The 25845-nt window shown below is 41.1% G+C and overlaps 2 protein-coding genes across 6 annotated transcripts in view; one reads left to right on the top strand and one right to left on the bottom strand.

Annotated features, from left to right (window-relative positions):
* SLC31A1 (solute carrier family 31 member 1) overlaps positions 1-12231 on the top strand; it is a 33922-nt gene extending 21691 nt beyond the window's left edge. For all 4 annotated transcript variants that reach the window (XM_043927803.1, XM_043927806.1, XM_043927804.1 and 1 more), the window contains 4 exons: positions 4875-5032; positions 6067-6139; positions 7622-7790; positions 8940-12231. In XM_043927803.1, the coding sequence (XP_043783738.1) occupies positions 4925-5032; positions 6067-6139; positions 7622-7790; positions 8940-9141 (552 nt within the window). In that variant the 5' untranslated portion in view covers positions 4875-4924 and the 3' untranslated portion in view covers positions 9142-12231. The remainder of the gene's footprint in view (positions 1-4874; positions 5033-6066; positions 6140-7621; positions 7791-8939) is intronic.
* Positions 12232-13599: 1368 nt separating this feature from the next.
* Positions 13600-25808, bottom strand: CDC26 (cell division cycle 26). 2 transcript variants are annotated; one of them, XM_043927809.1, is made up of 4 exons: positions 25666-25808; positions 19110-19220; positions 18516-18609; positions 13600-14031 (listed from the first exon to the last, which is right to left on the bottom strand). In XM_043927809.1, the coding sequence occupies exons 2-4, from the start codon at positions 19160-19162 to the stop codon at positions 13855-13857; spliced, it is 324 nt and encodes a 107-aa protein (XP_043783744.1). In that variant the 5' UTR covers positions 19163-19220; positions 25666-25808; the 3' UTR covers positions 13600-13854. The 2 variants fall into 2 exon arrangements, with proteins under 2 accessions (XP_043783744.1, XP_043783745.1); XM_043927810.1 differs by lacking the exon at positions 25666-25808 and having other exon boundaries at positions 18516-18637; positions 19110-19225.
* Positions 25809-25845: the final 37 nt, after the last annotated feature.

The raw sequence follows: 25845 nt of genomic DNA, 5'->3' as shown, positions 1-25845 counted from the left end.
CATGGACATGAGTTTGAGTAAACTCCGGGAGGTGGTGATGGACAGGGAGGCCTGGCGTGCTGCGATTCATAGGATTGCAAAGAGTCGGAAGCGACTAAGCGACTGAACTGAATACTCTTTGTTAAGTAAAATTAGTTTAAGTATCCTTATGATTACTGCACCCCAAGAAGGATACAGGCCAAGGAAAGAGAGTTAAAATATCCAAAGCATGATGTGGTTATAGTCAAACAATTATGACCACATTTCTGCCAGTCAATTTGGAGTAAAAATGTGAGGCCAGGGCATAGAGAATGAGTGAAACAACATCATAGCCATCAAGGAAAAGGGACTTCCCCATTTATATTCGTCAAATTGTATTTCCCTTCCCTAGAAACCACTACATTTTTTTTCTGAACAACTTCAGTATATTGGCCTGAAATGTCAGGTTGTAGAGAGGCACCAAGGCCTGATTTGTTACTGCATTATATCAAGATCTCTCCTTTTTTCCTACATTCCTTTACCACTTCCTGCAAACAGGAGAAGTGCAGCATTCATAAAACATCGTGTTAGTTGCTCAGTCGTGTCCAGCTCTGTGTGACCCCACGGACTGCAGCCCACCAGGCTCCTCTGTCCATGGGATTCTCCAGGCAAGAACACTGGAGTGGGGAGCCATTTCCTTCTCCAGGGGATCTTTCCAACCCAGATCTCCTGCATTACCGGCAGATTCTCTATCATCTGAGCCATGTATAGGAAAAGTTCACCTATAGAGGCACTTGAAACAAACCCAGAGTCATTCCTCAGAATATCTGTTGACCCCATACAGGTCATGAAAAGGCAGGATTAGTCCAGTTAAACTTGTTGCTTAATCACATGAACATAGTCCATATGCAGGAATCCTTGTTTATGGTAGCGTATTGTCTTTGATGTTGAATTTCCCCTGTCTGTGCTTGCCAAAAACTTGTATCATCAATCATAACTATTGACTCCAGAAAGCAGAAGAGTGACTAGATAGAGTTCCCTTTGTTAATTGTTTTTACAAATCTAAAAAAGAACATGACCCTAATCATTTTAAGAATAAAAGCTTTCTTCTTTATCATGAAAGTCAGGAAAGACTAGTGGCAGTCTCCAAAAGAATTATCTGAGGCTCCGGATTACATCCAACTAAGCTGGAGGAGAGGGGCCACATGGCAGATGTGTGACCACTTCTGTGTAGTCTTTTGTGGGATCTAATCGTAGTCCCTATGGACTATTGTTTCTCATTCACCATTGTGAAATACCAGGAAAATAAAAGAGGATTTAAAGTTAAGATGTAAGGTCAGTGCTAAGACTCAGAATGGACATCAGAATTTAACCTGCTCGCTAGTTCCCTATCTTCTGTCTATAAGTTGATAAATATTTTGCTAGAGATGCTAGATTTCGCAAGAAAGAGTCTGTCCCTCTACACCTTATAGTGCGTGTGTTTGGGGGAAGTGTTGGCAGAAACAGAGGAAGCTTCTTTTTGATGATTCTCAAAAGGAGACTGAGAAGGAATTAGATCCTTGAATCCAAGGAAGTTTTGAAACCTATTTTTATAAATACTGCACCATACTTATTAAATGGGGAAAAGGTAGAAAATGCAAAGCTATATGGTATTCAGTGTTGTTGTTCAGTCGCGTCTGACTCTTTGTAACCCCATGGACTGCATGCAGCAGACCAGGCTTCCCTGGCCTTCACCATCTCCCGGAGCTTACTCAAATTCATGTCCACTGAGTCGATGATGCCATCCAACCATTTGTCCTCTGTCGTCCCCTTCTCCTCCTGCCTTCAGTCTTTCCCAGCATCAGGTTATTCAGTATAGGATGTGTCATTTATTCTAATAGTATTCCAAGCAAAGAAGCAAGTTGGCATATAGCCAACCACAAGTACCCAGCTGAACATGAATGTTCCCTAGAAACTGAGTAGTGTAAAGCCTTCCAAAGAAATAAGCTTCTCACCCATTTTTATAGGAACTAAGTTTTTCATAGCAATTCATACTTATTTTTTTCTCTCGCCAATTCCTAGACCATTTCTGTTCTATTTTCTTAAAGAGCAAAGAAGTTTTCTATGCTAGACGAAAGATATTTTATGAACCATCCATATGTGTTCATAGTCATTTTGTGGCCTCAGGAGAGAGGATAGGCAGAAAGGGCTTGAAAGTGGTCTTAAAAAAAAGAAACCCATTGTGAGAGTTTGCTGGTTGTTCACTGGTTAGGATTCAATGCTTCCACTGTTGGAGGCCTGGGTTCAATCCCTGGTCGGGGAATTAAGATCCTGTGAGTCACATGGTGAGGTCAAAAAAAAAATAAAGTTAAAAGAAAAAAAAAGAAATTAATTGTCCATTGACCGTGGAAGGAAATAGATTCAGTTCCTGCTCTGTTCTCTAGTATATTTCAGTGTGAAGTGTATCCTACAAGATGATACTTCAAAACAGGTGCATAACTCGAAAGACGTTCTTAAGATTTGGACATATAGATTACTGGACCACTGATACATCTGAAGAGATATGAATAAGTACCTTCATTAAATAGTTGTCTCTGATTGGTAATGAGATGCCTGGACAATTAGGAACCCGTGGGTCTTCAAAAGAAACATGGTGACAAGAATAACATGTAAAAGTTCATGAGGAAAATCAAGGGTACAAATCTTAATTAGTTTCTGATGCTGTCTATGTTCTCTCTTTTTAAACTGTCCTTTACATTTCATCTTAGGCCCCAAACTGAGTTCTGACTGTTCAGTTCCCCTTCTAACTTGTAGCCTTGAAGCTCTGTGAGGAGAGAGTCTGTGTCTGGTCCACCTCTGCATGTCCCTCCGGTCTGTGAGGAGAGAGTCTGTGTCTGGTCCACCTCTGCATGTCCCTCCGCTCTGTGAGGAGAGAGTCTGTGTCTGGTCCACCTCTGCTCCCTCCGCTCTGTGAGGAGAGAGTCTGTGCCTGGTTCACCTCTGCTCCCTCCGCTCTGTGAGGAGCGAGTCTGTGGCTGGTCCACCTCTGCATGTCCCTCCGCTCTGTGAGGAGAGAGTCCGTGTCTGGCTCACCTCTGCTCCCTCCGGTGCTGACGCCAGCAGGCACACCGCAGACGGTCGTGTGTGCTCCCTCTTGTTGATTATTTTTGTGTGTATTCTTTTTTTTTTTTTTAACCATTCACTAGAAATAAACCTTTGTGGACAAAGATCTTATTATGTATCTCTTTGTACCTCTAATCTAGTCCCCTTCTGGCAAAAGTATTAACAATCCCAGCTTGTCGGGTTCTCTCCTGATGAAGCAATACAGTATCTGGCATGAAAGCTATTTAAACTCACAGTTGAGTTTTGATTATCTGTAATGGGTGCTTTGCCATCTCCTTTGCTGGAACCCGTTTTTTCAGCTTGCTATCATAGAATCATGGGATAGAAGTTGAAGGGGAAATGGGGAAGTTGAAGGGGAAATGGGGAAGTTGAGGGGGGAAATGATAGAAGTTGAATGGGGAAAGTAAATGGTGGAGTGTTTGTGCTTTTGTATCTGAAGGGCACCTCTTCTCAGCCTCCCAGTAACCCTGCCGTATTCCTGTTTCTTCCCTTCACAGCACTAATCCCCACGTGAAACTGTTCTGTTTGCTGTTTCTCCATCCTGTGTTTTGTTTGTCTTTTCCACTGTTGAATTATTAGCACTGAGCTCAGAGTTTGGCGAAAGCTGGATAAATATTTGTTGATTGGATTAATGAAAGAGGCACACAGGCTCATGAACATGAATACCTACTTGGGATTTCTAAAGAACTCCTTCCTCCACAAATTGGCATTGAGGGACACATAAACAGAATCCCACCACCCCACTCTCTACCCTCTTCACCTTCCCACTCCCCACCCTAGCTACCAGAGTTTTTGCTCCTTGAATGACATCTTGGATGGACTTTTGCAATAAAACAGTTAAGGGATAGTAAACATAGACACAAGACTGAATGTGCAGTTGTCTAGACTTAATTTAATAGAGAATATCTAATTTATACCTTTTTTTTTTTCCCGTATTCCCAGCTCTAATGCCCTGCTGATATTGATAGTGTATCAAATTCTGAACACACCACTTGCCTAGGGCAGCAGTAGACCTTTCCTTCTAATTTAAATTAGCTGAAGGCTGGTGGTCCCATATGTGAGAGTGTATTCGTAATATCCTGATTGAACACAGGCCATCCAATTAGGTGAATTATCTTGAAACACTTGCTTTTTATCTACTGACGTTTGTGATCAGAAAGACTGTTAAATTTCATCCACGGCATCAATTTTATGCATTATTACAAATTATTTCTTGCCACCCAGAGAAGCTACTTTTCTTCTCCTTATCTCATATTTAAGTTTGAACATACATTAAATGTATCTAGAAGAGGATTCAGAATAAAAGTTAGGTTTCTGATATGGTATAGCTGATTCACTTTGTATTGTATTGTATAGCAGAAACTAACATGACATTGTAAATCAACTATACTTCAATAAAAATGAATTAAAAAAAGAAAGAGGTTTCTGAAACCCTGTGTACAAATCCCTTCTGCCACAGTCTCCAGAGGACATTCCTGTTGGTGCAGTTATTCCTCTCTGTGTCTGTAGATAATTAAAAAATAATTCTGAGTAAGATGTTAGGGGAGCATATATTTATTGGCTGAAATCCCACGTAGACTAAGTATTTATCAAGAAACAAGATTTGGGGAATCCCCTGGTGGTCCAGAGATTGGGACTCTGTGCTTCCTGTGCAGGGGACGCAGGTTCGATCCCTGGTCAGGGAACTAAGATTCCACAAGCCACACAGTGTGGTCAAAAAAAAAAAAGGACAAGATGAAACATTGTGAAGATTTTAAAAAAAGATTCAAGATTTTGTATTTTTAATTATTGTATGTAATGCTTTTTCTTAAAAGATTCTTCTGCTGACTCAACTTTTCTTGGGAAAATAAGCCATTCCCACCACATGGGGATGAACATGGATATGAGTGGTGGAGACAACAGTACCATGCCACCTCACCATCACCCGACCACTTCATCCGACCACTCCCATGATCACATGATGATGATGATGGTAAGTGCCAAAGGAAAGGCAGCCCGGGCCCTTTCCCACCCACCTGGGTCATAGAAACAATCGGATTTTAGGACTGGAAGATGATTATGTTTGTTGTTCTTGTTCAGTCACTAAGTTGTGTCCAACTCTTTGCGACCCCATGGACTGCAACACGCCAGGCTTCCCTGTCCTTCACCATCTCCCAGAGTTTGCTCAAACTCATGTCCATTGAATCGGTGATGCCATCCAACCATCTCATCCTCTGTTGTCCCCTTCTCCTCCTGCCCTCAATCTTTCCCAACATCAGGGTGATTTTCAATGAGCTGGCTGTTAGCATCAGATGGCCAAAGTATTGGAGCTTCGGTTTTAGTATCAGTCCTTCCAATGAATATTCAGGGTTGATTTCCTTTAGGATTGACTGGTTTGACCTCCTTGCAGTCCAAGGGACTGTCAAGAGTCTTCTCCAATACTACAGTTCAAAAGCATCAATTGTCCGGTGCTCAGCCTTCTTGATGGTCCAACTCTTAGATCCATACATGACTATTGGAAAGACCATAACTTTGACTATATGGACCTTTGTCGGCAAAGTGATGTCTCTGCTTTTTAATACACTGTCTAGGTTTGTCATAGCATTTTTTTTCGAGGTTAAAGATCATTTTACCGATGAGGATAAACTAAGGCAGACCTAGAGAAGTCAAGTGATTTGCCCAAGATTTGCCCAAGTGATTTGTGGCAGGTTAATTTCAGGGCTACACCAGAACTGATATTTCTATGGTTCTCTCTTTAGTATGTCTTCCTTTCAAAATTGACCCTTTTCTGGATTAATTTCTTTATTCTTTGTGTAGAAGATAAAAAGGCAAAAGTTGACAGTGAGGGCAAAGGAGAGTACATACGGAGAAGTGCCTGTGGTAGTGATACTAAAATGAGGAGAAAGCTTTCCACTTCAGTGAATGCTTCTTATTACCCAGAACTGCTGCTAATAAGTGTTCTTGACCTGCGATTCTCATGTAAAAACTTTCATTGTTTCTAACTACAATGTTTTGGTTTCCTGGCAGCCTATGACCTTCTACTTTGGCTTTAAGGACGTGGAACTGTTGTTTTCTGGTTTGGTGATTAATACAGCTGGAGGTGAGTAAGCCATCAGGTGTTGTTTGAAGGTGACACTCACATGAGAGACAGTGACAAAGAATCTGGAAACCCAGCACCTCTTCCTGCCAGAATTACTGAGTCATGAGATGCGATTGTAACCGTCTAGTTTCCTATTTCCTACCTGGAAGATAAGGATACACAATGATTATTTAGGTCCTACTGTAAACCTCTCTTAAATAACATGTGTATGTTTTAGAGTTTCTGAAACATAATTTAGATACAGGTCAGAGTCTTGGGCAGACCATTTTCTTTCACCCTTTTCCAGAGTGTTTCCCTGTTTGATTGGTCTTGGACGTAAGACTACAGTCAAGTTCAAATGGCATAAGAAGCATTTTATATATACATGCCACAAAATAACCCTAGCTTCAAAACTATTAATCAAGTACAGTCCTTCCATTTTACGGAAAAATTAAGCTTCAAATAGTGATGATTCGCCCTAAATAAATTAGTATGTCAGAACTAGGACAGGGACCTAAGGCTTCTGACCTAATCCTATGCTCTTTCTAGCTTACCAAACTGGTCTATAGCATTCATGACTCTTGACCCATCTTAAAGTTAGTCCTAGTTTGGGGGCAATTAATCATCCATTTTTTTGGAGTCTATAATGTTGAGTTAGTGTGCCTTAAATTCAAATTGTACAAGTTCAGTGGTCAGGTGGACCACTTTAGGTATAAGATAAATCTTTGGACCCACAAAATCGATTTGTTTTGGGAAGAAGGGAAGCATTTAATTCAGGTAGTATGTTAAATCAGTTTTGAATACATTCATATTGTTACCAACAATTCACAGTGTGAAAGACTTAGAATTGAAGTGCCCATTCAAGAAATAGAGTCAACACTTTTTTGAGGGGCAGGCTGCACAGCATGTGGGATCCCCAATCAGGGATGGAACCTATGTCCCTGCACTGGGAGGTCAGAGTCTTAACAATAAGTGTTTTATTTCTCTTTCATGTATTCTACATTGTGTGTTTCTGTGTGTGAAACTAATTTAATGATGTCAAGCATTGACATCAAAAGGTTATTGTTACAGTTATTTTTTTGTTATCTTAATCAGAAAATGAGTATGTTCTTTAGTAGAGACTGTAGTTTTCACTAACACTATCTTAGTCCTTCTCTTCCATCCATGGGAGTGAAGAGGTAACAATATAACATATTCTGGAATTAACAGTACAGAGTAGCAAAAAAAAAAAAAAAGAATAGAGAGTAGCAGTTTTTTGGAATTCCCTGGCAGTCCAGTGATTAGGACATGGCACTTTGACTGCCCAGGGCCTGGGTTCAGTCCCTGGTCAGGGAACTAAGATTCTGCAAGCTGAGTGGCAAGGCCCATTCCCACCCACCCCCACCACCACCACCCCCGCAAAAAAGAGGAGCAGTTTCTACATTTTCTTTTTCACGTGGAGAGCATACCAGCTAAGCATTTTGCATGTTTGACATTACTGCCATCTTTTCCTTTCCTACTTAGAAATGGCCGGAGCTTTCGTGGCAGTGTTTTTACTAGCCATGTTCTATGAAGGACTCAAGATAGCCCGAGAGGGCCTCCTGCGCAAGTCACAAGTCAGCATTCGGTACAATTCCATGCCTGTCCCAGGACCAAATGGAACCATCCTTATGGAGACACACAAAACTGTCGGGTAAGAAGATTGAACAGATCCAGATGGAAGCTCTGGAGAGCTGAATTAGCTAAATAGCAAAGTGGCTGTTTTATCAGCAACAGCTCTTTTCCTGAGTTAATGGTTCTGTGTCACCTTGACCAGCACTCTGGGGGCTTGGGGTTGTGAGTCATTAGCAGGCCCAAAGAGGAATGACATTAACTCTCCTTAGAGTTCATTCTGAATTCTAAGCACTGGTCACCTTGGAAGAAGGAAAAGAATCCATATTTTAACATATTAGTCAAATAATAATAAACAAATTAGAGAAAGAAGTTTTAGGTCATTATACAGAAGAACGGCAGAACCCAGTTGATTCCTTTCTATAAAAAAGTTGTACCTGCCCAGTTCTGGTCTCATTTTGTTATGAGATTGTGCAAAGGTCTGTATTTCACTTAAGAAAGTATTTGGATGACTATTGGTTTTTCCCACAGATTGGCAAGTGCTTTTAAAAATTCAGTTATAATAGGCATGTAGATCTTAAAGCTAAATTGGAATTCAAGGAATCCTATAGACAAATGTCTTACTCTCAAGTAAGCACAATATTATTTATTCCAATAGTACCCATGATTGAGGGCCAACCAGATTGTGACTCATCTAAGGTGACAGAACTAGTGAGTGACAGAGGAGATAAACAGCCAGGTCTCCTGATCCCTAATTAAGAACTGTCTACTATACCACCCCACTGTCAATTGTTTCCAAGTTTTTGTTTTGTTTTTTTGTTGTTGTTTCCAAGTTTTTAAGAGTGTGAGCTTTGCGAAGGTGGAAGGCCTGAAAATGTTTGCAGAAATAAGTGTGGGCGGGTGTGGGCCATCCTTTCAGGTTCCAAGGTGGAAGTGAGTCACCTTCCACCCTCCCTCTCCCCTCCTCCTGAAGAGCTTTCCTCCTGCTGCCGTAGAACCATATCTGGTTGATGTCTATTAACCTCATAGCCCTATCATTTTTCATCCCAAGGACCAACAAACAAAACTTGCGTAGACACAAGTACCCTGGAGTTGCCAAGGTGACTGTGAGAGAGGGCAGCCCAAGCTGAGCTCATGACCACAACTGTTCCCTTCCTTTCTCCCGAAGCGCGTGCCGAGCTGCCTGAGCACTCCCGGGGCCCTAACTCTTGTGTCCCTGTCTCCTCTCCAGGCAGCAAATGCTAAGCTTCCCGCACCTCCTGCAGACAGTGCTGCACATCATCCAGGTGGTCATCAGCTACTTCCTCATGCTCATCTTCATGACCTACAACGGGTACCTCTGCATTGCTGTCGCAGCTGGGGCTGGCACAGGGTACTTCCTCTTCAGCTGGAAGAAGGCGGTGGTCGTGGACATCACAGAGCATTGCCATTGACACCTCACTCCGTGGGGCGGCCTCATCGATTGCAGGGGGAAGCAGTTCAAGACTGGAAGACAGGATTCTACCTTCTCTTCTTGCTCCTCATCTCCTTACGACACACATCACCTGCTCAACAGAGGTTTAGCTTACAGTCTCTGAGCTAAAGTGGTAACCTCCTTCCCCCCACACTTTTTTCCCTAATGAGCTGAGTTTCCCATTTCTCTTGAGTTGAAGCCACTCAGGAGAAGTCCCCTCCTCCCTCATTATCTTAGATCCGAGTTTTATGTTCTTATCTAATCCAGGTAGCTTTCTGTTCAATGGCTTAATCGCCTGCTTCCTTGTTTTTAGTCTTGTGTTCTTTTTTTTCTTTTAAACAGTTTGTGAACTTGATGGGTCTTTCCTGGGTCAGTGATGGTAATGGGTTAACTTTAGCCAGGATTGATGGCAGGCGAGGGAAAGTCTTGCCCAGTTAAACCCAGAACCCAAACATGTTTTAGTCTTTGGACTCAATGAGTGGGAGATAGGTTATGCCTTCCCTAGATGTGACGTGTTGCACTGAAACCTTTGTAGGGGGCAGAGAGATGGTTTGAGACTGTAAATTGCAGAACAGTGCATTCTTGGGTGGCTGACTAATCAACTTATGTTCCCACTTAATATTTTAATTAGAATGAACTTGTTAATCAAGGAAAAAAAGGTGACAATCAATTTGAGAAAATAGATATTTTAAAATGAAACCATTGACATTTTCACTTTGACTTGGTACCTTAGTATGTCACAGCTGAATGAAGCAAGCATTTAAACATTTTCTCCCATTATTGTTTTCATGTATCTGCCTCTAAACCAGTGATTTTTAAACTTTAGCATGCATCAGAAAATCACCTAGAGAGCTTGTTAAAAACACAGTTGTTGGGCCTTGACCCAGAGCTCCTAAATCGGTATTTTTAACAAATTCCCAAGTGATGCTCTTGCTGATGATCAGGGGACCATACTTTGAGCATCTCTGCTTTATACTAAGGGAGTATCACCTGGTGGGTGAGCTACCTGGGACTGGGCACGGGAGTTTGACTTGCTAGTAGTAGGTGGTGTGTCTGGGCTTAACTTATGTGCTAAATGCTGCTGGTCAATACTTAATCATTCCACAAACATTTATTCAGTCCTGGCTGTGTCTGTATGCCCAGGCCCACATGCATGGAAGGGCTGGAGCCAAAGTAACTTTTCTTGGCATGTATGAGATCACTAGTCCTTATTTTTAAAGATCTGTAATTTCTTGGAAGTAGCCTGAAGGTTGAGAAAGACCTTTGATCTGCAATGTAAATCAGCCAGTCTTGGTTTAGAAGGGCAAAAGCCCAGGCCTCTCTTGAAGAGGCTTAGGGTGTGGTCAGCTGATGGTCAGGTTTTCCTCAGCCCGGACATCCAAAGACATACCAGGCAGACCCTCATTCTCTGCATGACCATCTTTGTTACTCGGGGTGGGGAGAGCTTAATTAGATCACAAGTGGCCAAAAATTACTTTCCTTGGTGAAGAATCATATTGGATTTTTATTCTCGTTACTCTACGCGGCAGTCTCGTTCCCAGTCCAACCTACCTCTGTGTAGTGACTCTTCTTGTGCTGGTCTATTAAATCCTGCCCTCCTTGGTGCTAGACTCCTTTTGTGCCTCAGGGCAGGAGAGAGAAAACATAGCTATCCTGTTGGCCTCTGTTGTGGTTTTGAAGTTTGTACTTTCTCTGTTGATGCCAGTTAAATATTGGAGGGCAAGAAATGTGTACTTGCATGGCTTTGAACCAAGAGAGGGTTATGAGCTTACTGGATCGAGGTTAAAACCTAAGAACCAACATTTAAAATTTTATGTTTTTCTCTCATTCCAACCCCTTGTAGTGCTGACACTTAGTATAAGCAAAGGGAATGACAGGTACTGATAAAAATCCAACATTAAGGTACAAATAGCCTGTACTGTCTCAGAAGCCAATGAATAATAAAAACCCTGAGAAATAAAATAAGAATCAATGTTTAGTAGTAACCCTGGTACTCTCTAGACATCTTGTCATGATCTGCTATGAAATAACCTCATCAGGTTATTTTCAAGGTATGAAAAATCAAGGCCAGTTAAGACAAAATGCTGTGAATTTCAGACTGTCAGAGAGAAGCAATTTGGGATATGTCTTTGGGTATTCAAGACAGAGTCTCATGAAAAACCTGAATTCTGTGATCTTGAGCTAGGTTGCCAAAGGAAGAAACTAGTGAAGGGGGTAAAAAAAAAAAGTAAACCTTAAATTCTGCCTTTCTTGAGCTCTTGGACTATGTTAATATTGATAATCTTGTTGATTTTCATATCTGTACCCCTGTTCATTTAGAATTTTAGTGCCTGACTTCTTTGTTCCTTTTGGATCCAAATTGCTCTTTTCCTCCTGTTCACAACAAGCAGAAGCTGTGTTGCCCTGTCTTTGGCCCCTTACTGTCTTTCAGTCTTTTATCCCACACATCTAGTCTGCTAATCTCCCTAGCCCTCCCAATGCACTGGACAATGCTCTGCAGTGGGTTTGGATATTGATACTAACTGGAAGCTGTAAAACTTGTTCGAGACCCTAAGCACACTTTGATGAGCAGTTATCCTGTTGGAATTTCTATGAGGCTGCGTAAAGGGCTACCTGGTACTATCCACTAAGTTACAAAATCTTAGGTACCGTCTCCAACCTATGCCAGAGGAACACTCAGCCCCTCACTGCCCACAGACAGAATTCTCTGTCCACCAGGGAATCAGAGACTAAGGTTTCTTCACTACTTCTATGGTAGGGTTGTCTGGAATTCCCTTTTAGGCTGTGGGGCACTGGTTTTGGGTTCCCTATAGAAGCTGGAAGGGGAGGTGGTAGAGAGTATACTTTCATGTCATTTACTGTTGGTCCTGCCCTCTCCAGCTGCTTCCTTGAGAAGATACATCTAAAGATATAAAGTCTGCATTTGATGTAATGCCTTAATCACTGGGTCTACAATTAACGTTGACTATTTTAGATTGTAAGCTCCTGGAGGGCAGTGTTGCTGTCGTAGGAATATTTTAACAGTGTCATGTGCAAAAGAACAAATAAATATTTTGATTTTGTGATTCTATGTGTGTCTTCCACCCACAGTGATATCAGAATCAGTGGTTTCTTCATTGTCCACATGGACTCTGGCCATTGTCATCAGTTTTTAAGATGTCCGTCGTTCAGGTGGCGTGATCCAGTTATATTTTCATCTCACTGTCCTCCTACTTTACTTAAAACAACAGGCTTTGTACATGCCAGAAGAGTTCAATGACCTTTTGTGCAGGAGACAGTCTTCATGAAGATGCAATATCTCAGTACACCAAAGATTTTATCATCTCATAATCGCTTCCCTGTGTTTACGCTGACATAACATCCTCTTGAGTATGGCTATTGGGAGGGAAGAAGAAACTCAGAAGGCACAGTGTTTTTGTGCTTCTGTGCCCACTCATGCCGGGAAGCCACAGTGACTGGTTTAGGCAGTCTTGTGTGACTTTTTTTTTCTCTTTGATCCTGGCCTTTGTAGCATTCAAAATAATTAAACTCAGTTTCCCTATCTGGAGCCACTGTTGCTGTGTTTTCAAGATAAGAAAATGGAAAATCCTAGATAAAAGTGGAAGAATAAAACTATTGTAAGAATGGTAGGGAAGACATGAAAACTATATATCCTCTTCTCTTCCTGCCTCCCACATTGTTATTACTCAGACTTAAACTACCCCAGAAAGGCTGGGTAAAATCATGCTAGTGGGTCTCTACAGAACTGATGATTCCAGAGGTTCTTTTCTACTACAGTTGGCAGTTCCCAGTAGTTGAATTAAACTGAAAACAATGGGACATAATTCTAGTCTCTGAGCTTCCTCTCAGATTGACTCATTAGGAAAACTCCGCAGGCAGTTTGGGAAAGAAGGAAAACTGGGGGGAGGATCCTCTCAAACTAGTTACAAAGTCATTCTATAAAGATTCTGGAAATCCACAACTTGATCAAGTTTATACAAAATCATGAGATTCTAATCACAAGGGCAGGGATCTCGATTTGTTCGCTAATGTTACTAAGTGCCTAGAATGGTACCTGGCACATAGGAGGCACTCACTAAATACTTGTCAGATAAATGAATTAAGTGAAAATCAGTTACAGGGATCAACTGGATGTGTTGTGTGTTTGTTGTGTAGTTGCTAAGTTGTGTCCAACTCTTTGCAACCCCATGGACTGTATCCCACCAGGCTCCTCTGTCCATGGGATTTCCCAGGCAAGAATACTGGAGTAGGTTGCCATTCTTCAGGGGATCTTACTGACCCAGCCATCAAACTCGTTATCTCCTGCGATGGCAGGGATTCTTTTACCACTGAGCCACCTGGAAAAGCCCATTCTACACATAGGGTCTTTTAATAAAGATGAGAAGAATGATGTAGTAATTTAATGGTGCTATTATATTTCATTAAGGATGTCACACACTTTCCCAAAAATATATTTATTTTTAAAAACAAAAATCAGACAAGTTTTACCGAGTCATTTTCCAGAGACAAACCAGAGTGTGAATTTCAGCTTTCAGAGTGAAAGTTAAGCATCCGTAATCTCATGCAGAAGTATTTCTCTGCAGGAGATAAAACATTCTGCCTGACTGAGAGCACTCCATTCTCTAAATCTTGTTTGCGTTTCCGCCATCATTGTACTCCATTCCAGGGCTCTGGCACACAAGATAATCCACCTCTAAAACTCAAAATTTCCAAATTGAGATGAACGACTGTTGGGCTTTGGTTGGGGTTTATAACCAATTCGATCATTAATCATTTGTTCCCGGCTCTTGGGATCACTGCTGAGTCCAATGGCACCTTCTCCATCACTGCCTCCTACAATGTCCACATCTTCCTTTTGTTTTTTACGGGTCTGAAAGTTTAAATGTTTTAGTGTTAAGGTAATATTCTATTCATTAACAAATATTTCTTTAGCACTTACCATATATTAGGCATTAGGGTAAAGGATAGGGTTTGGGATTATACAACAATAAACTGAAATCCTAGGTTTAGATGGGTAGGGGTCCAAGAGGATGCAGTGACAAAAGATGTAAGCCCTACCTTCCAGGATGTCACAGACTCAGAGAAATAGACCATTAAAGTAGAAGATGAATCAGAGCAAAGTCCACACAACAGATGGAAATTAAAGTGACCGGTAAAATAATAACCACCAGAAATTAACAGATGACACCATGAGATTATTATTATTATTTTTAAGTTTAAAGTGAAGTTGCTCAGTCATGTCCGACTCTTTATGACCCCATGGACTGTAGCCTACCAGGCTCCCCCATCCATGGGATTTCCCAGGCAAGAGTACTGGAGTGGGTTGCCATATCCTTCTCCAGACACCATGAGATAAAATGTAACACAGGAATAGAAAGTTTTGTGCTATCTTATCATGAGGTCTGTCTGATTTGGGGAATTCATTTCTGTTTTCAGATAGAAGGTTTGGCTCCAGCCACAAGTTACTACAGAATTCACAGTCAATGTCTCAGTTTGACCACTTTCAAAGACAGAAACTAACATCCCACAACGCCTGACCTGACTACCTGAGAGTTTCTGATCACAAGAAGGGCTCAAGACACCAATCCCGACCCCTGGGATCGCTGCTGTTCTTCCCACTCACTGCTACTCCTCACCACTGCTGAACTGGGAGCATTTAGATGCCAGCGTCAAAGTGTTACAGTGCATCAGTGAGGTATTACTTCATATATATATACACACAAACATAATGACCTTCCTGAGTTACTCTCTAGGTTATACTACCTAACATAACATTAGAAAAGCTCTCCCTGAACACGTTTGTGAAGACAAGTTCTAAAAGGCACAGGTTGATGTCATTTTATAAACTGAGAAACTCAGAATATCCAAGTAAAATGAAATCATTTAAAAGGCTTCCAACTGTGAACAACTGCTGACTGTTTCAAAATCCAGAGTCAGCAAAATGTAATCAAACTAATTCCAGTGATAAATAAAATACCGGTTTTCTGTTTCATTTTAGCATAGGACAAAAACCATTCCTCCCTCCAAAGTTGCTCTAAAACAAGTGAAACCCATTAAATAACTGTCTGTAGTAAAAAGATTAAAAACAACAACAAAAATATCAAGGAATAAATTTATATCTAGGAATAAATTTGACCAAGGAGGTAAAAAGACCTGTACACTTAAGAACGAGCCATTGTTGAAAGAAACTAAAGACAAATAAATGAAGAGGTATTCTATGCTCATGGATAGGACAGTTAAAATGTCTATACTCCCTAAAGCAATCTACAGATTCAATGCAATCCCCATCAAAATCCCAAGAACATTTTTCACAGAAATAGAACAAAAATTCCTAAAATTTGTATAGGACCACAGAAGACCCCGAGGAGCCAAAGCAATCTTGAAAAAAAAAGAACAAGCCTGGAGGCATCACATTCCCTGATTTCAAATTACACTACAAAGCCACAGTAATCAAAACAGCATGGTATTGGCAGAAAAAGAGACAGATCAATGGAACAGAACTAAGAGCCCAGAAATAAACCTTCACATATACAGGTAATTGATCTACAACAAAATAGCAGAGAACTTACAGTGGAGAAAGGACAGTCTCTTAAATAAATGCTGTTGAGAAAATTGAACAGCCACATGCAAGAGAATGAAGCTAGACCACTATCTTGCACCAAACACAAAAATTAACTCAAAATGGATTGAAGACTTTAATATAAGACCTCCTGAAACAATAAAACTCCTAGAAGAAAACATAGGTGGTATGCTATTTGAATCAGTCTTGTCAGTCATTCTGAGTACTGTTTCCTCAGGCAAGGGAAACAAAAGAAAAATAAACAAATAGGACTATATCAAACTAAAAATCTTTGGCACAGCAAAAGAAACCATCAACAAAATGAGAAGGCAGGATACCAAATGGGAGAAAGTAACTGCAAATAATTTATCTGATAAGGGATTAATACCCCAAATATATAAAGATCTCATACAACTCAACAACAACAAAAAAAACCAGATGACCCAAGAATTTGAATAGACATTTTTCCAAAGAAGACATACAGATGACCAACAGGTATAAGAAAAGATGTTCAACATCACTAATTACTAGAGAAATGCAAATCAAAACCACAATATGATATCACCTCATGCTCATTAGAATGGCTATTATTAAAAAGACAAATAATAGGTGTTAGGACGTGGAGAAAAGGAAATCACACATTGTTGGTGAGAATGTAAACTGGTACAACCACTATGGAAAACAGAATGGCGATTTCTCAAAAAGTTAAGAGTAGAACTACCATATGATCCAGCAATTCCACTCCTGGGTATATAGCCAAAGAAAATAAAAACACTATTTCAAAAAGATGAGCTCACCACCATGTTCATCACAGCATCATTTACAATAGCCAACATATGGAAACAACCTAAGTGTCTCTTGACAGATGAGTGGATAAAGCAGATGCATATATATCTATCTATCCAAATAGATAGATAGACAGAGATATATATCTATATAGATATATATATATATCCCATGAAATACTACTCAGTGATAAGAATTAGCTCAATTAAAAAAAAGGTAACTCAATGGTGAGCTGACTCTGCAAGGTCAAATTTCAGTATGATACTAACACTTTATAATTTATAAGACTTATTACAACTGAAGTTTAAACCATAAACAGCATTTCAGGGAAAGAGCACCGAGTGTTTATTGGCACTGAAATTAAAGATAACTCGTCAGGAGAAGATAAAGTGGAGAGATGACCGAGGACCAGATCAAAAGGGCCTTTCATGTCATCCTAAGGAATTTGGACTTTATTATGAAAGCCAATAAAGAATTTAAGTCTTACTGATTGACATCTAATACTGTGGGGTAAGGCTATGCTTAAAAAATACATGTTGAACTCCAATAGATGCTGGGAACTCAACAGTGGAGAACACAGACATGATCTTTACAATCAGCGTTCCTAATGTAAATGATTTTACAATAAACAAACAAATCATTATAAATTATAATAAGTGCTATGAAATAAAAGAATAAAGTGTTTTGAGAGACCCTAATGAGATGGAGAGAGCACGGGTAGGAATGAAACAAACACTGAAGTTGGACAGAAGAGGCCTCTCAGACTGAGGAGGCCACATTCACACTGAGACATGAAGAAAGAGGAAGGACTCCAGGCAGAGGAAAATAACATGTGCAAAAGGCCATGAGTTATAAATAGTCTGGCATGTTCAAGGAAATAAAGGCAAACCAATGTGCCTAGGGTACAGAGGGCAAGGCAAAGAGTGGTAGAAGATGAAATCTGAGAGGCCAGAACATACAAAAACTTGCAGGCATGATAAGGAATAGGGGTTTTATTCCAGGTTCAGGAAACCACTGAGGAGTTTTAAGCATGAGAATAACATAAGCTGAAAGTTTTTAAAGATCATTCTATATAGATACCTAATGGAGAAAGGATTGAAGACACAAGAGTGGAAATAGAGAGACAACTTGGATGCTACTTGAATTTTCCAGTGAGGTAACGGTTATTGGAATAGGGTTCTAACAGTGGAGATAAAAAAGGTATGGGGAGATACTAGAAATATTCTGAAGGTAGAACCAAAGGATTTTTGGAAAAACTGAATATAAAAGGTGAGGGAAAGGGAGAACTCAAGATTGACTCTCAGGATTATGGCGTGAGCAACTATATAGATACTGACATAGAGCATACTGAGGTGAAAATGGTTCGAGGAAGAAATTAAGAGTTTTCTCTTTTAACATATTAAGTGTAGTACACTGAATAATGACCTCCAAAGCTATCAGGCCCTAATCTCTGGATCCTGTAATTGTTGCCTTGTATGTGAAAATGGTCTTTTTAGATGTGATTGAATTAAGGATGTTGTGATGGGGACATTTCCCTGGAATATGTGGGTGGGCCCTTAATGCCAATGCATGTAACTTGTTAAGAGAGGGCAGAGGGAGACTTGACAGGCAGAGAAGACGATGTGATCACAGGAGACACCGGACTGATGTGGCCACAAGTCAAGGAATGCCAGCAGCCACCAGAAGCTGCAGCAGTCAAGGAACAGAACTGTCCCCTACAGTCTCTGGAGGGAGCGCAGCGCTGCTGACATCTTGATTTTGGATCAGTGATACTGATTTCAGATTTCTTGCCTGCAGAACTGTGAAAGCCTAAATCTCTGTTGTTTGAAACCACCAAGTTTGTGGAAACTCATTACAGCAGACACAGGAAGCTAATACATTATGTTTAAGATGCCTGTAAAGCATCCAAACAGAGATTTCAAACAAGCTGTTGGTATGGGAATCTGGAGTTCACAAGTTAAGGGTTACTGTTTTAAATATTCCTAAGGGTTTGAACGCTGTACTCTTACCTCCAGGTCCTTTCGAATGCTCTCAAACTCCTCAATATCATCAAGTTTCAGCTCCAGGCGGGTTGGTTTTCGTCGCAGCATAATGAAATCAACACTAAAGGGCAGATCCAGTAAACTATTAGCTGTTAAAAATGGTAGAGAGGAGAAAAAATTATAAGGCATAAATCTCAGCTACAAACATAAGACCAGTTTGTAAGCATGCACACAAAAACAAATGGTGCTACAAAGACTCAGCTGGAATCACACGCTGCCTTCTAAGTCCTTAGGGATATAATTATCACATTTTTATTACATGATGCCGATCCACAACTCTGTTATTCCAAAAATCTCTTTCTTCCAGAACTTAAAATAGCAAGCTGCCTATAAGAGAGGATTCTAGGCATCAATCACTTTAATCTCATGTCCATTCCCAGAGAAATACTCTAGCTAAGAGAATAAAGCTAAAATATCACATTTTAATTCAGTATAGTGAGTAGGAGAGTATACAAGCCAATAGATTTGACCAACATTATGTGGGAATTGTGAGAGATTTGTGATCACTCCTGAATGCTAAAATCAGTTTGCAAAATCGTATGAAAGCTCCCTCTAACTCACCAGCTCACAGGGTTATCCTCAAGGTCTAAATAGGTCCTCAATGGATAGGTCATTCATTCAACAAACAGTTTCCTGTGCTCCAGCTACTGAGTTAAAAGGCATAGTCACAGTCTGTGGGGAAAACAAACATAAATAGAAAATCACAATATACTGTACTAAGAACTTTGATGAGGGCAATGTAACGGCATCACATAGGTACCCAATCCAGTGGGGTGAACAGGGATGTGGAGGAGATGATGTCTAAGTCGATATTTGAAGGACAGGCAGAAAAGGGGGATTAACGGCATCCCAGGCAGAGAGAATAAGTACGCACAGAGGCTCAAGAGAACACTCTGGAATCTGAAAACCGAAAGTAATGCTTATGCTAAAAAAAAAAAAAAAAAGAAAGAAGCTGCTTGTTTTTTTTTTTTTTTAAAGAAGAAAATAAAACTCCTCAATTGAGTTTAAAGCCTGTTGATGGCATCATCTTTATATCCGCACGGTATCCAGTAGAGATCATCTATAATAACCAGTCAGTAAATGTTTTGTTGAATAAACTGAGAGATCCAAACAAACAAACAAAAAAAAGTGAAATGAACTTTTCTTGAGCACTGTGCTACACTCTTCTTTTTACATTCTCAGGTTTACTTTGGCACAGAAATACCATGATGCTGGCAAAATTACCCCTATTTAGATAAAGCTAGCTCAGATAAAGTCTTAGCTGCTCAGTTTGATTAATAAATGTCAGCCTCCTAGGAAATTCCTTGACAGTCCAATGGTTAGGACGCTGTGTGTCCACTGCAGTGGGCACCAGTTTGATTCCTGGTTGGGGAACTAAGATCCACATGCCTCGAGAATGGGCAAAAAAAAAAAGTCACCCTCCTATAAAAATTGTACGTAGGTCACAGGGAGAGGATTACATGAGAATGATGTAAGTAAAATATGTATAGGCCCCTTTCCCCTTCTCAGATGGTCCACACTCTGTCTGGGGAGTGTGTTTCTCTCTAAATAAATCCACTTCTAACCAAGCAAAAAACAAACAAACAAACACCAAAAATATATGTACAGATATAAATGATTAATATATGTATCTAGGATATAGACAGGACTTTGAAATACACAAAGGAAGAAACGTCTCTCCTCCTCCCATGAAGGTTGGGACAGACACAAGTAATGTTATCAATACAAAACACCAGTACATCACATTTAAAATTGCTTTGTACTAAATCAGATATTATCTTGATTCCAAAGTAGACAAAAAAGTACAGGAGGCCAAAGTTCCAAGAGTGGAGAATGCTTAAGAGAAAAGAACTGAGACACATTTTAACCTTTCTGCAAACAGATAAAAGTGCCTGCTCTGCAGGGGAACGAGCATGGCCTTCCCACCAGAGCAAGACCCAGCTGGCCACACAGCCAGCTCCCCCCAGCAGGAAGCTTACACAAGCCTCTTATCCTCATCCATCAGAAGGCAGGAAGAATGAAAACCACAATCACAGGAAACTAACCAAACTGACCTCATGGACCACAACCTTGCCTGACTCAATGACTCTGTGAGCCATGTGGCATAGGGCCACCCAAGACGGATGGGTCATGGTGGAGAGTTCTGACAAAACGTGGTCCACTGGAGAGGGAATGGCAAGCCACTTCAGCACGATTGCCTTGAGAACCCCATGAACAGTATGCAAAGGCAAAAAGATACAACACTGAAAGATTTAACTACCCAGGTCGGTAGGTGTCCAACTGCTACTGGAGAAGAGCAGAGAAACAATTCCAGAAGGAATGAAGAGGCTGGTCCAAAGCAGAAATAACACACAGTTGTGGATGTGTCTGGAGGTGAAAGTAAAGTCTGATGCTGTCAAGATGAGTATTGCATAGGAACCTGGAATGTTAGGTCCATCAGTCAGTTCAGTTCAGGCGCTCAGTCATGTCTGACCCTGTGACCCCATGGACGCCAGCACGCCAGCCTTCCATCCATTACCAACTCCGACAGCTTGCTCAAGCTCATATTCATTGAGTCAGTGATGCCATCCAACCATCTTATCCTCTGTCATCCCCTTCACCTGCTGCCTTCAATCTTTCCCAGCATCAGAATCTTTTCTAAGGAGTGTGTTCTTCCCATCAGTGGTCAAAGTACTGGAGCATCAGCCCTTCCAATGAATATTCAAGACTGATTTCCCTTAGGATTGACTGGTTTGATCACTTTGAAATCCAAGGTTCATGAATCAAGGTAAATTAGAAGTGGTCAAACAGGACATGGCAAGAGTGAACATCGACATTTTAGGAATCAGTGAACTAAAATGGACTGGAATGGGCAAATTTAATTCAGATAACCACTATATCTATTATTAAGGGCAAGAAAGAATCCCTTAGAAGAAGAAAATGAAGTAGCCCTCACAATCAACAAGAGTCCGAAATGCAGTACTTGGGTGCAATCGCAAAAATGACAGAATGATCTCTGTTCGTTTCCAAGGCAAACCATTCAATATCACAGTAATCCAAATCCATGTCCCAACCACTAATGCTGAAGAAGCTGAAGTTCAATGGTTCTATGAAGACCTACGAGATCTTCCAGAAGTAACACCAAAAAAAGATGTCCTTTTCATCACAGGGGACTGGAATGCAAAAGTAGGAAGTCAAGAGGTAACTGGAGTAACAGGCAAGTTTGGCCTTGGAGTACAAAATGAGTGTTTAAGAGGACAAAGGTTAACAGAGTTCTGCCAAGAAAACACCCTGGTCACAGCAAACACTCTCTGCCGACAACACAAGAGAAGACTCTACACATGGACATCACCAGATGGTCAATATCGAAATCAGATTGATTATATTCTTTGTAGCCAAAGATGGAGAAGCTCTATAGAGTCAGCAAAAACAAGGCTGGGAGTTGACTACGGCTCAGATCATGAACTCCTTATTGCCAAATTCAGATTTAAATTGAAGAACAAAGAGAAAACTACTAGGCCATTCAGGTATGACCTAAATCAAATCCCTTATGATTACAGAGTGGAAGTGACAAATAGATTCAAGGGGTCAGATCTAACAGACAGAGTGCCTAAGGAACTATGGATAGAGGTTTGTAACACTGTATAGGAAGCAGTGATCAAAACCTTCCCCAAGAAAAATAATTGCAAAAAGGCAAAAAGGTTGCCTGAGGAGGCCTTACAAACAGCTAAGAAGAGAAGAGGCTGTGGAAATGTGGAAACTGTGGAAATGAAAGGCAAAGGAGAAAAGGAAAGATATACCCATTTGAATGCGGAGTTCCAGATAACAGCAAGGAGAGATAAGAAAGCCTTTTTAAGTGAACAAGGGAAAGAAATAGAGGAAAACAGTAGGATGGGAAAGACTAGAGATCTCATCAAGAAAATTAGAGATACCAAGGGAATATTTCATGCAAAAATAGGCACAATAAAGGACAGAAATTGTATGGACCTAACAAGAGCAGAAGATATTAAGAAGAGGTGGCAAGAATACATAGAAAAATTACACAAAAAAGATCTTAATGACCCAGATATGTGATCACTCACCTAGAGAAAGATATCCTAGAGTGTGAAGTCAAGTGGGACTTAGGAAGCATCACTACAGACAAAGCTAGTGGAGGTGATGGAATTCTAGCTGAGTTATTTCAAATCCTAAAAGATGATGCTGTAGAGTGCTGCACTTAATATGCCAGCAAATTTGGAAAACTCAGCAGCAGCCACAGGACTGGAAAAGGTCAGTTTTCATTCCAATACCAAAGAAGAGCAATGCCAAAGAATGTTCAAACTACCACACAATTGTATTCATTTCACATGCTAGCCAAAGTAATGCTCAAAATCCTTTAAGCTAGGATTCAACAGTATGTAAACTGAGAACTTTCAGATGCACAAGCTGAATTTATGTACAAGCAGAGGAACCAGGGATCAAATTGCCAACATGTCTTGGATCATAAAAAAGCTAGAGAATTCCAGAAAAACATCTACTTCTGCTTCATTGACTACACCAAAGCCTTGGACTGTGTAGATGACAACAAACTGTGGAAAATTCTGAAAGAGATGGGAAAACCAGACCACCTTACCTCCTCCTGAAAAACCCGTATGTAGATCAAGAAGCAACAGTTAGAACCGGACATGAAACAACAGACTGGTTCAAAACTGGGAAAGGAGTACGTCAAGGCTGTATATTGTCACCCTGCTTATTTAACTTCTATGCAGAGTACATCATGCAAAATGCCAGGCTGGATGAAGCACAAGCTGGAATCAAGACTGCAGGAAGAAATATCAATAACCTCAGATATGCAGATGACACTTATGGCAGAAAGCGAAGAGGAATTAAAGAGCCTCTTAATGAAGGTGATAGAGGAGAGTGAAAAAGCTGGCTTAAAACTCAACATTCAAAAAACGAAGATCATGGCATCCGGTCCCATCACTTCATGGCAAATAGATGGGAAAACAATGGAAACAGTGACAGACTATTTTCTTGGGTTCCAAAATCACTGTGGATGGTGACTGCAGCCAGAAATTAAAAGACACTTGCTCCTTAGAAGAAAAGCAATGACAAACTTAGATAGCATATTAAAAAGCACACACATTATTTTGCCTACAAAAGTTCATACAGTCAAAGTTACAGTTTTTCCGGTAGTCAAATATGGATGTGGGAGAGGGACAATAAAAAAGGCTGATCACCAAAGAATTGATGCCTTCAAACTGTGGTGCTGGAGAAGACTCTTAAGAGCTCCCTGGACAGCAAGGAGATCAAACCAGTCAATCCTAGAGGAAATCAACCCTGAATACTCATTGTAAGGACGGATGCTGAAGTTGAAGTTTCAATACTTTGGCTACCTGATGCAAAGAGCCGACTCATCAGAAAAGATCCTGATGCTGGGAAAGATTGAAGGCAGGAGGAGAAGGGGATGACAGAGGATGATATGATTCGATGGCATCACCGATTCAATGCACAGGAGTTTGAGCAAACTCCAGGAGATGGTGAAGGACAGGGAAGGCTGGCATGCTACTGTCCATAGGCTCGCAAAGAGTCTGACAAGACTGAGCAACTGAATAACAATTGGAGGCAGAGGTTCTAATTCCATCCCCACTGATCTTGGACAACTGGCTTCACCTTTCACTAGATTTTGGTTTCTTGGTCTGTATCTGTTGTTCTATGGATTAAATGTCATATTGCAACATAAATTCCTGTAACAAAACCTGGCGTTTAGTAAACACTCAATCAGTTCAGTTCAGTTGCTCAGCTTTCTTTATATTCCAACTCTCACATCCATACATGACTACTGGAAATACCAAAGCTTTGACTAGATGAACCTTTGTTGGCAAAGTAATGTCTCTCCTTTTTGATATGCTATCTAGGTTTGTCATTGCTTTTCTTCTAAGGAGCAAGCGTCTTTTAATTTCATGGCTGTAGTCACCATCTGCAGTGATTTTGGAGCCCAAAAAAATAAAGTCTGTCACTGTTTCCATTGTTTCCCATCTATTTGCCGTGAAGTGATGGGACCAGATGCCATGATCTTAGTTTTCTGAACGTGGAGTTTTAAGCCAACTTTTTCACTCTCCTCTTTCATTTTCATCAAGAGGCTCTTAAGTCTTCTTCACTTTCTGCCATAAGGGTGGTGTCATCTGCATATCTGAGGTTATTGATATTTCTCCCTGCAGTCTTGATTCCAGCTTGTGCTTCATCCAGCCTGGCATTCCACATGATGTACTCTGCATAGAAGTTAAATAAGCAGGGTGACAATATATAGCCTTGACTACTCCTTTCCCAATTTGGAACCAGTCTGTTGTTCCATGTCCAGTTCTAACTGTTGCTTCTTGACCTGCATACAGATTTCTCAGGAGGCAGGTCAGGAGGTCTAGTATTCCCATCTCTTTCAGAATTTTTCACAGTAAATAGCCATTATTATCGTAAAGAGGCCTAGGGGAGGGGAGGGAGCTCTTTCCAGCTCTGGAAACACCAGTATTTTGAGCATCTCCACCCCCTACAAGGAGAAGGAAATGGTAACCCACTCCAGTACTCTTGCCTGGAAAATCCCATGGACAGAGAAGCCTGGGAGGCTACAGTCCATGGGGTCGCAAAGAGTTGGACACGACTGAGCGACTTCACTCTCACCTTCACCCGCTACAAGTGGACAAAAATCTTGTCTTGTCCACCTCTGATGCCCCAGCACCCAGGGCAGCAGGGTTGTGCAAAGTTGCTTGCTTGCATTTTACCTGACGCCTCACATTCATCATCTCACTGAGAATAAAACAGAAAGACCTGCTAAGACAGCAAAATTGGGGCGTGGCTCCTCCGCCTGATCTTTATTTCACTTCGGCGCTAGAGGGCTCTTTGAGCTTATTGTTTCACCACTGCCCAAATCCACCGAAAACCCACCCAGCTCAGAAACTGCCAAGAGAACTTCCTGACAGCGGAGAACAGCACTCCTGCCGCAGCTCCCGGGCTGCACTCAAGGGTCCAGGGCGAGAGTTTCCATGGCAACACGGGCCTTGGCTCCAGGAGGACTTAGAGCCAGGCCGGGAGCGACAGCAGGCCCCGGAAACCCTCGATTCGCTCCCTGAGTTCAGTTCGCAGCCGCGCGATTCGCCGCACCTACCTCTTTTCAGGCCTTTTCAGTCTCTTTCCGGAACCTCGGCGACCACCCCGAATCATCCGCTAAGCCAACTGGACTACACTTCCCACACTGCCTCTGAGTCTCTCTCTCTCTTCGCAGAACCTTGTCCTCCGCGTGCTATTCTCGGAAGCTCTACGGATCACATCTCTCTCAACTCGCCCA

The sequence above is a fragment of the Cervus elaphus genome, chromosome 16, assembly GCF_910594005.1.
Source record: "Cervus elaphus chromosome 16, mCerEla1.1, whole genome shotgun sequence".
In the NCBI taxonomy this organism is placed as follows: Eukaryota; Metazoa; Chordata; class Mammalia; order Artiodactyla; family Cervidae; genus Cervus; species Cervus elaphus.
Note: the sequence above shows the minus strand (reverse complement) of the source record. Positions and strands in the feature narration are given on the sequence as shown.

Coding starts and splice junctions, on each gene's coding strand:
- CDC26 (XM_043927809.1), bottom strand. CDS start 19,162: ATGACCTATCCATTGAGGACCTATTTAGACCTTGAGGATAACCCTGTG. Junction 18,610..19,109: donor GAGGATAACCCTGTGAGCTG/GTGAGTTAGAGG, acceptor TCTGCCCTTTAG/TGTTGATTTCATTATGCTGC. Junction 14,032..18,515: donor GCATTCGAAAGGACCTGGAG/GTAAGAGTACAG, acceptor TTAAACTTTCAG/ACCCGTAAAAAACAAAAGGA.